The sequence below is a fragment of the Epinephelus fuscoguttatus genome, linkage group LG18 (assembly GCF_011397635.1).
Source record: "Epinephelus fuscoguttatus linkage group LG18, E.fuscoguttatus.final_Chr_v1".
Lineage (NCBI taxonomy): Eukaryota > Metazoa > Chordata > Actinopteri > Perciformes > Serranidae > Epinephelus > Epinephelus fuscoguttatus.
The window spans coordinates 36,345,927-36,358,323 of NC_064769.1; the positions used below are offsets into that span (position 1 = coordinate 36,345,927).

Below are 12,397 nucleotides of genomic sequence, written 5' to 3' on the forward strand. Positions count from 1 at the left end.
ATCATGCTGCTTTCTGGTCTCAAGCAGCTCTCAGAATTAAAAACACACTTCCAAGGCCTTGGTAAACTAAATAGAGCACGACTCAGACCAGACTTTGAATAACTAGAGACAACATCAAAGAGTGTAGCATTAAGTATATTTTATTTTTCACTTTATTACCATATTGACCCCTTTGAACAATCTTGATTTGTACAGCAGAAAAAAACAAAAGCCAACAATGTATATTGTATAATGTATATGACACTACATCTCTCAACCCAGTCACCAGAATAAATGTTGGCATTGTATGTTGTATGTAACATGGTTATGTTTAGGCACAAAAACCACTTGGTTTTGGTGGCACATGGAAATGCCACCGAAGTCTTTTTAAAAAACGCCCAGTTTTTGTCTGCTGGTCTCGAACAGTGCTCTGCAGCTTGTTATGTTATGATACATTTGGCACGTACATAATGTATCCACGGTTTGTAGAAATGCACAATACCAGTTTTCTCTTATGGAGACTCTGCTGCAACTAAATATCACCTCAGCACCATTTACCATGTATGCATTTAATGTATGAGCAACGTTTTTACAAGTAGGTCCCATTGTTGTTTGTATGGGAACTGCCCATCGGTCCGACAGCCCATTATTCCGACAGCCCATTGGTCCGACGACATCCCATTGTTCTGACCGTGTTAAACCCATTGTTCCGAAGTCCCATTGTTCTGAAATCATCATGATGCCCTGTGGTTAAGGTCTGGTTAGGTTTAGGCACAAAAACCACTTAGTTAGGGTCAGGAAAAGATCATGGTGTGGGTTAAAATGAAAAAGAAAGTGACAAACACATACTGGAACAACGGGATGTCAGACCAATAACATGGACTTGTTTGTATTGTGGCCCCACTAAAGGACACACATGCACGCTATTCCGCTGATCGACAATTGACCTATGGCTAAGTCCCGCCCCCAAACATGATGAGCCAATCACAGTGCGTATAGCCATTCCCATACACTCAGACATTCTCTGCCTGGACGTCCATTGAAATGCATTACAGAAAGTCAGTTTGTTCGGTTTTATGAGCTTTTTCTGAGATTTGAAGTATAAAAATGGTCAAACGGTGTGCATGGGGTACATGCAACTCTGACACAAGGTATCCTGAGAGGCTGGGCGACCAGGTGTATTTTTACACTTTAAACCACATCTCAAGCGAGAAAAGTGTCTCCTTTGGATAAAGTTGTGTGGTAACGTTAGACCACAACATCAACTCAACGTGAATAAGATTAACAATGATGTCTACATCTGTTCTAAGGTAAGTCAACATTGTGTTTGAGGCAACATATTGTCACTTTGCTGGAAAGAAATATAAAGTTATCTTTAACATCTCTAGCTAACGTTAGCTAAAGTTAGCCTAACGTTAGCTCCTAGCTGCGTTGTTCATCATGTCACCTTGTTTGCTGGGAGTTCATTAGCCTATTTTGTTCTAGTTTTGTACTTTGGTGATGGTACATCATTGTTAGCTGTTGTCAAGGGCTCTGGATTAAGCTAACGTTAACTTCTGGAGCTTAGCTTCATTGCTTATCTGTAATGGCAGAATGCTGAATGATTCAGTGTAAATACTGTAGACACTGCCATACCGGGCACTGGTAATGTTGATAGTTTGTCCATATTCTGGAGCCAAAAACCTTAGCCATAGGTCAATTATTTCCATCAACATCTGTTCACAGGTCAGTTGTATGAGGCCTGTAAATGGCTTGTAAGAGAACTGCACAATAAAATGATGAATATATCCTCCAATGGGTTTAGGGGACATCTGATCGTTATGTCCCCAAAATCATCAGTTGCCTCCTGTGAAAATTAGAAATATCTGGGGCACTTTTGAGTTAGTTTGTCCGAAGTGAGTTTAGCAGACCTCTGTAGCCTGCTCCTCATCTTTGCCTGAGGCTACATTAGGCTAGCATAACACACCTGAATTTACAACTGAGCTATGGGCAGCAAAGTTGCATTGTGGCAGGTTTTGACAAGGAACACATGGAATAAAAAAAGCCACTATCTCTGGTTATGCATTAGGGATTGATTGAATCCTCTTTGAAACTGTTAATCATGAGTCCGACAATGCTACGCTAATCGATGGAGTACTCTTTTAAAGCACTTAGTCCTTTGCACCGATCAGCACATGTAGCAAAGCTAACATAAACAGCAGTCATTATTTTGGTGTTTTGAAAACTTTGGGAAAAGATCTTTATAGTTTGGAATCTTCTTGATGAGCTCTGTGACCTGCTTTTTGCTCTCAGATGTGTTGTTAAATAGATGATAACGATTCCCGCACAGTTTAACAATGTTATTGAGGTGCTCCTGTGCGTTAATGAACTTCTCCAGATTTCCTTTCAGGTCCTCTCCGTGGGTCAACAGGACGATAGTGCTCTCCCTGATCTCCCAGCCGAGCTTCTTCTCCAGCCTTTCTAATATTCCCCACTCAATACCTGTGAAGCGGCCCAGCTGTAACACGAGTAACACCACGCATTGCCCTGGCTTACAGTAACTCTTACACTCGTCTATGTGTTCCTGGGGGTTTCTGAGTTGGTCGTGAAAGAAGTCTGGAGTGTCGACCAGTCTCACCTCCCTCTCGAATAGTTTCTCCATCATTTTGACCTCACACCGGGTGGTGACCGGCATGGAGCTTGGCTCAGATTTAAAAAGGTGTTTTGAATCCAACTGGGGGTACCCAGCAGTCAGGATGGTGTTTGCAGATGCACTCTTTCCGGTCCCGGTCAGTCCCAATAGAACAATGTTGAATATGCTGTCATGGGCACCGTCACCTGGAGGATATGGTTACAGTTACAGAGTATTTCAGTGTTTTCGACTAAAGCACTTCATGAAAGATCCCAAACATGAAAACTCCTACAAGAGACTTTGATGGGAATGCTGATAACTTAACATGTTTGAATGTCTTAGCACTGTTTTGCCCAAAAGTTACGCCTCAAAGGGACGCTGCAAAACACAGATGTGGACATTGAAAAGAACTGAATGTAATGGGAACATTGGGGAATGTCCAAGGGAGTGGGCGGGAGTGGTTGTGGATGGGTCCAGCAAACACTGACTTTCCACCAAGAGACAGTGTTCACGTCCATAAGATTATAAAGCCAAATCCCGTTCTATTTTCCTAAACCTAACCATTTGTGTTTGTTGTTGAAGGGAAATAAACGCCATTGACACCATGTCCCAGAATGTCAACAGCCAACACACCCAGGGTACCTTGCACGTCGTATGTGAACGTGGAAAGTCCATGACCAAACGTTGATATGTGACAAGGTCGTAGTGAGAATGTGTTGTGCCAATAGGTGAACGGATTGTAACGTAACTTGAAGACTGAGACCTTCCCCAGTGTTCTCAGACAGTGGACTGACTTCTATGTGAAGGCAGAATTTTCCAGGAAAATCCAAAGGGTGTGATGAACTACAACTATGAAATCCTGCCTTTCTGGCAGAAAGCCATAAAGGCAAACCTCTCCCAACAGCGTGCTGCATCTGTCTTCAGCTCTGCTACAACACCACAGTGTGCAACAGTAGCTAACAATAGCTGAGAAATTAAGTCTACTAACGTCAACAGATGACTGGCACTTACAACAACGAGAGTCCATGTGTGCTGTGTTTCCCTGACATTTTGCAGCAGCGGCTTGGACATGACCCTTCACTTGCTGTTCTCCAGAGCTGCTGTCCGTACGTAATCTCTGAGGGAACTGCCCATTGGTTCGACAGCCCATGGGTTCGACAGCCCATGGGTTCGACATCCCATTGTTCCGACCATATTAAACTCATTGTTCCGAAATCATCATGATGCCCTGTGGTTAAGGTCTGGTTAGGTTTAGGCACAAAAACCACTTGGTTAGGGTCAGGAAAAGATCATGGTGTGGGTTAAAATGAAAAAGAAATTGACAAACACATAAGCCGTAAGCCTGCTCCGCCTCAAGCCGGTCGCGGTGCACCATACGCCCGCTGCGAGCTGTTCAGCACCGCGGATAGTCAGTCGGACTAATGGGCTATCGAACCAATGACATGGACCCATCTCTGAGCAGCGGGGATTGGAGCAGACTGATGGAGGGGTGTGCTAGCTAATTCGTTTCTCATTTGTGGTCTAATAAAACGTAAATTCATCCAATTCAGGGCCACATTTCATAATTACAGTGCCCATGGTGCTAAAAAAACAAACAAAAGGAAACACTGACATGTGAAACATATTGTGATATTTTGGTTAGTTGGCTAATGTTAGCTAACGTTGGCTTGCTCTCTAATGTGGATGAATTGCTAGCTAGCATATGTAGCAAAACACTGTATTGAGTGGATAACATCAGCTGATTCATTCAGACTCCTGGGGCTGGTTTGCAAATTACTTTATCAGATGCAAAACAACCAATGGTAGATCCATGTTGTGTAGCTAAGTTACAGGTAGCTAGGCAGCCAATGAGCTAACCGTAACCTAAGCTAAGTTTAGCCTGCTAGCTGTAAAGCTACGCTGCATGGATCTGCTGTTGGTTGCTTTGAAATGTCAGCAAGTAATTTGCAAAGGGCAGGCTAGTTAGTATCCCGGAGTTAGTGCTCAAAATGAAATATAGGAACATACAGATAGTAATGTCATTTTAAACATAATTGTAATTTATCTTCCAGCATTCTATCACGCCGACTGCAGTTCACGTTATGGCCTCAGAGAGAGGTGTCACCAGTAACATTTTCTGATAGTTACAAACAGAACCTTTACTTTGTTACACTATCTTTTTATATTCTGACATATGTGTTATATTGCATCTTCCAAAACGTACCATGGTCATGTTGAGGTGCTTCTTCGTTGGCAGGTGCAGCAAAGACATATGAGATGGTCGGACTCATGGCTTCAGCACCTGTGAAGATGCAACATATACTGCTGTTTATAAACACACACTCCATATTTCCTGTTTTATATTCTTTCATTGCATTGCAAACCTCCTGCGACCCTGTGTCCTCATGAGCACATTACATTTTGGGTTTGCTACACTTTGTATTTCATTCTGCATAATTTATTTAGACCTGTCATGGACACTTTAATGTGCCATCTAGTGGTGGCAAAAGCACAATACACCCTCTGTAAACAAGATGGCAGCCATCCCTGCCAAGTCAGTCTACATCCGATCCTGACACAAAAATGGACAATATACAAAACATGATCACATTTTATAATTGACACTTGTTTGTTAATGCTTTGTAACGTTTGAAGTTCTATATTGCACATAAATGTGACCAATTTTAGCAATATGACGCTAAAACGCAGTTAATTAGGAAGTACTTATTTGAGGACATTGGGACTTCATTATTGTATTATCGCAGCATTTCACACAGGCCAATTAGTTGTGGCAGACTGTTCCTATCTCTTTTCATTCAACAAATTAGTGCACCAGTTTCAGAATACTGTTTCACCCCATTTTTGCTGTGTCAAAGGCCAGATTACCGTTTCAGCAATATTTATAATGAAATACAGTTAGGAGTAATTAAAACCAGAGACTTACCTGCTGTCCCACAGTGACACACAGCATGGCCATCGTAACTCAAACTCTTATCACTGTCAATCACAAGATGAAAGCAGTAGAGTACATACCCATTTATTATATAATACTAATTACATACTAATTACTTTTAAGTTTTTCAGGAAGTCTGATGACAGAAACCCTCTATGAGAAAATACACTGAGAAACACAAGCTAGCCCTAAAGTAGTATGGGACTATATACATAAATGGTCAGAACTGAAATGTAATAATGAGTTTTGTACCTTATGTTCTCCATGGCTGCCATTCTTCTTATCACAACATCTTCACTGTAGTTTACGTAGTTAAAGTGGAATGAGTGACGCTCCGCACACCACTTCCTACATTCACTGGCCAGGTTTTCACTGGCGACCGCCAGCTGGGTGTTGAACCTGTACTTCAGGTGACAGAGTGAATGGAAGCATTCAAGGTCTGGTAACGTGACGACCAAGTGTGCTGTGATATTGTCTCCAAAGATACCTTGAAGTTTACTGATCTGAGTCACAACTTTCTCCTCTTGGGTGTTTTCTGAATCTATTGCCAGGATGAACAGATCAGGGCCAGGATGAGAAAGTGCCATGAAGTCAATGATCAGCTGGTCCGGGTACAGACATCTGTCATCAAAGAAATCGGGGGTATTGATGACTTTAAATGATTTGTTTGACTCAGTGTCAAAGCTGTTTGACGTCACGTCAAAAGCATCAGGCCTGTTTGGGAGGATCATCTTTCCTATGCCGTTCTTTAGCTGAGCCCTCTTTCCAAACAGAGCGACGGTTAACCTTTTAGAATATGCTGTAAAAACAAAAAAACAATATGTTTTAATTCACAGTCAGGAAATTATGTACTGGTTGTGGGGATGGAAGGAGCAAACAAAACTCTTACGCAGCAACAATTTGAGACGTAGTACATATTTTTGATTTTCAATTTAAGAAGCACTTTTACAAGAAACCCCTGAAGTCCTGAAAGGTGAACTTTTTTTTCTTATGTGCAACAGATAAGTAACATGTTCCTACAAGATCTTATCTTGTGCGCACAAGGTAATACTGCTACCACTATTACTACTACTACTACTACTACTACTAATAATAATATAATAAACTTTATTTGTATAGCACTTATTAAAACCAATGTTACAAAGTGCTTTACACATGAAATCACAACAATAAAATGCACAATTAATGTTTGACTAAAAAAATAAAATAAAAATGAGAATAATGATAATAAAACACCAAGATTAAAAAATGTTAATAAAAATGGGTAAATTTAAACAAAAATAGTTTTTGTTTTTTTGTTTTTTTTTAGTGTACACAAGATAAAAACATATACATATAAAATTAAATATAAATATGTAAATATAAAATGTAAGAAATATAACTTTTCAGAACTTTCGGGGCTCTGTATAATAATATTATATACAGTAATTAGAATATTGCATTGCCTACTTTTTTGAAATTTAAATTTAAATTTTTCATGACTTTAGGAGCTCTGTGTAATGGCGACATAATTATAATAGTGATCTGTAATCTTGCCTTTGCCCACTGGCCACTCAGATGAATTAAAATAAAACACAAAATGTTAGTAAAGGCTGTCATGATGTCATTATCTTGAGCTAATGTCACTTAAAATGATGATTAGGGGGCGTCATTAGCGTAGTGGATAGTGCCAGTGCCCCATGTACAGAGGCGATGCCTCGCTGCAGCAGTCGCAGGTTTGACTCTGGCTTGCAACCATTTACTGCATGTCACCCCCGCTTTCTCTCTCACCCCATTTCACTCCGTCCTGTACATTAAAGGCAAAAGCCCAAAAAAAAATCTTTTAAAAAAAAAGATGATTAGCATAAAATCAAAGCTGTGTCCAGGTTAAAATGACCAAACTCTGACCAAACTGGATGCAAACTCCACTCCAGATAGTTCAGGAGTTTCAGATACTGACTATGTAATCATAATACCCTTTACTGGATCTTGTCTGGGACCTTTGTCGCATGTCAGTACCCAAAAACTACCTGAAACTGTTTTTAAAAGAAAGTGAAGAAATGAGTGTCACTTACGTGGTGGTTGTCTGTTCGAAGCCATTTTAGCTGCCCAGCAGAGAACAGACAGCAAACAGGTTTCACTGAAGTCTCTGGATCAGATTTGAAGTCTGTCAGACCGAATCACACTGATATAGGTTGATCCACCCTGTGGGCGGAGTGCTGAGCTCACTGACTGTCACACTAAAATAATAGTGAACTCAGCTTCTGTTCATTCTTCAAAAAGTCGAAGACACAGAGAGATGGGTGTAATCCACTCCCAAATTCCTGAAGGTGAAGTTGGAACTTTTTCAGCCTTCTTTAACTCCTTCCAGTACACTACTGTCACCTTTACGTATGTGATTTTGTTTATACGTATCTGTTTGCAGGTTCTCCACTGAGGATTGTGATGATCGGTAAAACTGGAGTTGGGAAGAGTGCTGTCGGTAACACCATCATGGGTAAAAAGGTTTTCCATTCTTCAGCGAGCGCACAGTCTGTGACGGAGACCTGCGAGAAAGAACGAGTCAACAGTCGCAGGAAGATCCACGTGGTCGATACGCCTGGGATTCTGGATACAACTAAAAGTACAGAACACATAAAGAAAGAGATTGCGAAATGCATCCAGGTGTCCTCTCCTGGCCCTCACGTCTTTCTGCTGGTCATCCAGGTTGGCAGGTTCACCAAAGAAGAATTTAACTGCGTGCAAGCCCTGGAGAAGATCTTCGGACCGGAGGCGTCCAAGTACATGATCGTTCTGTTCACGCGTGGTGACGAGCTGAAGGGCAGAACTATTCAGCAGTATGTGCAAAACGGCCACCCGAAACTAAGAGAGGTGCTAAACAGGTGCGGTAACCGGTACCATGTCTTCAACAACAAGCAAAGGAGGAACAGAACTCAAGTGGTGGAGCTGATCAAGAAGATCGATGACATGGTGGCGGCAAACGGTGGACAGCACTTCAGTGAGGAGATGTATGAGAAAGCGGAGCAGACTCTGAAGGAGCAGGGGACAGACAGAAACACAGCAGAGGAGGAGGTGAACTTCTCCTTCATGGCTGAGCTGCTGCAGAGAGTCATTCTGTTTCAGGCCATACTGGCTGCTGCCACACAGGAGGACACCAGCAACATGGGCCACTCCCTTTCCGCCCCAGTTTCCTTCTCCAACGTGAGGCCTGCTGTCTGACAGAAACAGACTCCAGTTACTTGCCTTATTTCTGCTCATCGGACAGAGAACAGCTCAATGAGATTAAAATCCACGTGCAGAGGCCGGAGAACACTGACAGTTTTTATTACACGTTTGATGCCAATGAATTGTAGAAACTGTGATTGTATTTGTAATCAAACGGTAACTCCAATAGTTGTTCATTGAAAGTCATTGATTAGTCATGACCATTCAGAATCAGGATCCAAAATCCAAGTCTTGTACTTTTTTTCAAAGGACGAATACATTAGATTTGAATGTTTTTATGTAGCAGAGAGGTTGAAACTTATATTGGTAACTTATATTTTAAGCTTGATTCATTTTACCTACTTAAGTGCCCCTCTACCAGAGTATCTTTGCTATGTATGAGAGGTATACACTGGGGCTACAGTTGGTCAGTTTTCTGCTATTTACACTTAATGTGGCAGTGTATGTAAACAACCTTGGAGTCAACAAGGGTCTGTGGAGGGGTGAGGAAATTTGGCTGAACCAAACTTTGAAATCAAGCAGACAGATTCAGGTTTGAGCAAACAATGGTGGTGTATTGTTGTCTTGTGTCAGCACTGTACATTCCTTCAAAGCGCTGGACATTACATTTATACATTATTATGTTGTGGATACGTTTAAACCCTGTACTTCTTAGGTTTAGGCCAAAAAACAACATGGTTATGGTTAGGAAAAGATCCTGTTTTGCTTTCCTGGCAGGAAAAGCAGCAATGTCTCGATAAAGAACAACAGCTTTTCAGGCCTAAAATGCCGCTGGAAACAGCAACAGCTCCCTACATTACAACCAGTTTTGTTGTTTACTGGTCTTGAACAGTGGTCTGCAGCCTAGGTATCACACCCTCCACCTGCTGATGTCAAAGCCAGCTCATATATCACTTTACAAACATTAATAATATATGTATAAAACATACAAATGTAACATATATGTCGTTTGCAGAAATGTACAATGCCAACATTGTGGATGGATTTATGTATTAACCATTTATCCAGTTAAAGCACCAAACAGTATGTGCTTCCAGATTTTCCAACATGGTTTGCTGCTCTTTGTTTTTTAAATTTTGTTCATACTAAAGACGGTCCTTTCTTATTGTGTTTGACATTAATAAAGTGCCTTTTAACAGCATCCCTGTTGTCCTCCTGTTAAGATTTGTTAACCATGAACCTCATGAATACAAGTTTACTTATCACACCATTCTTTCAGTGCCAACTTACAGTATGTTAAATAAAGGTCAGTCAAGGTCAGGTCATGTAATTCTTTTTTTGTGCAGTTTCACAAAATGAAGTAATGCTGTACGACCAAATGTTTGACAATTTACAATATTCCTAATGTAACTAACCTTGTTTTTACTCTGTTTTAGTGTAGTTAGTTTATAGTCGTTAGTTTATTCCTTCCTTGGACACTCATTAATTCCACTCTGGAGTTTTATTTTCCATTGTCCAACAGCTATTTTGATAAACTAATAATTAAAATGTATGAAGATGTTAATGACTTCGGAACTGAAATCATTATCAATAATCTCTATATATCACTTATAGACTTATGTTTTAAAAAATCCTACCAAATTGAAAAAGTTTCCTTCATCCAAAGTAAAACTTGTGATTAATTAATTATTGCATTTGATTAATTATTTAATTTGTGTGTTGGTGGTGCATGACGTTGACTAATTAGGATCATGTCTAGATTCAGTGTTTGGAAGACAGAGCTGCTTTACACAATGTTTACCTGCATCATCTGATGCAGAGACGTCAGGCAAACCTGTCTGACAGTTTGCTGGGGATTTCAGTGCCGTCTGTCTGTCTGTCTGTGTCTCTGCTGACGTGATACTGCCATCTGACTTCCTGATTATGATCTGAGGTGAAGTATTTGTCATCTTGATAATTTTCTATACAGGTGCCAAGAAAAATATCCCAAGTATTATCTTGGTGTCACGGTGAGTTGCAATGCACTCTGACCTACAAGCTGTATTTTAAGGTTTTGGTTGTGATGAGGCCAGGATGTGTCACCTCGTCCCTTTATTTAAAATCCTTGAATTACTGGTGAATAACCAACTTAAAGTATTTCTCTGCAGAATATTCTGTTTTAAGCCCTTCTGGTTTCAGACCTATGCGTAGCATCATCTCTGCTGTTACACTGGTTGTAACAGTGTTGTTTTGAGTTTGGACAAAAGGAAGCATAATGTTGCAATCAGAGTACATATTTACCAGGAACAAAAGGTGTTCCACAAGGCTCAGTTCTGGGTCCTGTCTTGTTTACAATTTATATTAATATTAGTCTCTTCTCTAACTGACTGTAATGTCAATCTTTATGCAGATGACACTATTCTGTATTGTTTTGCTGACTGTACAACCTGCTGTTGATAACTTTACACTTTATTTTGATGCTCTTCAAGATGCCATTATCTACCTTAAAGTGATAGTTTGATGATTTTCAACCAACTTTGTGTCATAACTGTGTGGGTAGTGTGTGTAAATGAGCTACAGTGAACTTCATCTTTCCTGCGGTCAGATTATTTGAGCTGGGAGATGGGAGCTCTAGCTCACACTGTAACCTGTGCTGTTCATGTTTACACCGTCTCAATGACCTTGTTACTTTATTTTTTCTTTGTGATTTTTTTTGTAAAAAGTAGTGCAAAAACTAACTGATAGCTGTTTACTCTGAAGTCATATTTGATCTCGCAACACATTCTCACTCCGACCTCGTCACATATCGAAGTTTGGTCATGGACTTTCCACGTCCACAAATGTGCAAGGTACCCTGGGTACGTTGGTTGTTGATGTTCTGGGACGCCGTTTCAAGTTCTGCCTGTTACATGCATTGTCTTCTTTCAAAATACACTTCTGTTTTCACAGGAAATTTAATGTTTAAATGCAGTCTCTTTCAAAATAAATGCACCAGGTCAGTACAACAACACAAACTGACTTTTTTTCCCTCTAACATCCAACGCACGTGGTCAGGTTTAGTTTTTTTTTAGCCTGCTATATAACTACCTAGTCAATGAGAAAATTTTTTAAGTATTTACATAGCTGATAAAAAATGTTCTTTTTGTGAAACTTAAATTTAAATAGAAAACCCAATTTGAAAAGCAATACAATAAAAATAAATAATGATTAATTACAAACATAAAAGGAGTATTTTTCACCCTTTTAACAGAATAAAATATTCCAGTGTTTCCATTCAGCACAAACGTACTGTAGGCTGGAACATGGAGCCAGAGATGGGCTTCTTTATAAATCATAATTAATCATAAAGTGCACCTCCTCTTTAGATTATTAACTCAGTAAGATGCATGTTGTTGGTTTTTTTTTACAAAGATAATCATATCTGCCGTGTTGCAGCTTTTGGGGACAGAGCTGAAGAGCTGTCCATGGGTTCCATAATGGCCCCATTCCAGTTGCCCACATGGTTGGGTTTAATCAAGTGGGCTCCACATAGGTTATGCTAGGGCTTCCTGGGTACCAAGTGGGTATGGGCCCAAAATTGTCATCATATCTGGGCCCTTATTGGGTAAACCCACTCATATGTGCAACTGGCATGGGGCCAGTGTGGAACCTGTGAACAATCCCACATAGGTCCCATTTTCATGTCTATTTACAACCCACATGGGCCCCACATACAAATGTTGGCTGGGATGCATTGTCTTCTTTCAAAATAC

General features: G+C 40.3%; 2 protein-coding genes across 2 annotated transcripts; one reads left to right on the forward strand and one right to left on the reverse strand.

Annotated features, from left to right (window-relative positions):
- Positions 1-1,868: 1,868 nt before the first annotated feature.
- On the reverse strand, positions 1,869-7,720 carry LOC125878688 (GTPase IMAP family member 8-like). Its single transcript, XM_049560078.1, has 5 exons — positions 7,577-7,720; positions 5,775-6,321; positions 5,514-5,566; positions 4,794-4,871; positions 1,869-2,796 (listed from the first exon to the last, which is right to left on the reverse strand). Exons 1-5 carry the CDS (start codon positions 7,599-7,601, stop codon positions 2,165-2,167), a joined length of 1,335 nt encoding a protein of 444 aa, XP_049416035.1. The 5' UTR covers positions 7,602-7,720; the 3' UTR covers positions 1,869-2,164.
- Positions 7,721-7,766: 46 nt separating this feature from the next.
- Positions 7,767-9,867, forward strand: LOC125878698 (GTPase IMAP family member 7-like). Its single transcript, XM_049560090.1, has 2 exons — positions 7,767-7,831; positions 7,927-9,867. Exons 1-2 carry the CDS (start codon positions 7,801-7,803, stop codon positions 8,718-8,720), a joined length of 825 nt encoding a protein of 274 aa, XP_049416047.1. The 5' UTR covers positions 7,767-7,800; the 3' UTR covers positions 8,721-9,867.
- The last annotated feature ends 2,530 nt before the right edge of the window (positions 9,868-12,397 follow it).

Bases quoted from the DNA above. Each gene is read 5' to 3' on its own strand.
- LOC125878698 (XM_049560090.1), top strand. From the start codon at position 7,801: ATGGGTGTAATCCACTCCCAAATTCCTGAAG. The intron at 7,832-7,926 runs GTGAAGTTGGAA...ATCTGTTTGCAG, and splicing joins CCACTCCCAAATTCCTGAAG to GTTCTCCACTGAGGATTGTG.
- LOC125878688 (XM_049560078.1), bottom strand. From the start codon at position 7,601: ATGGCTTCGAACAGACAACCACCAC. The intron at 6,322-7,576 runs GTAAGTGACACT...TTGTTTTTACAG, and splicing joins TTCGAACAGACAACCACCAC to CATATTCTAAAAGGTTAACC. The intron at 4,872-5,513 runs GTAAGTCTCTGG...GCATCTTCACAG, and splicing joins GTGTCACTGTGGGACAGCAG to GTGCTGAAGCCATGAGTCCG.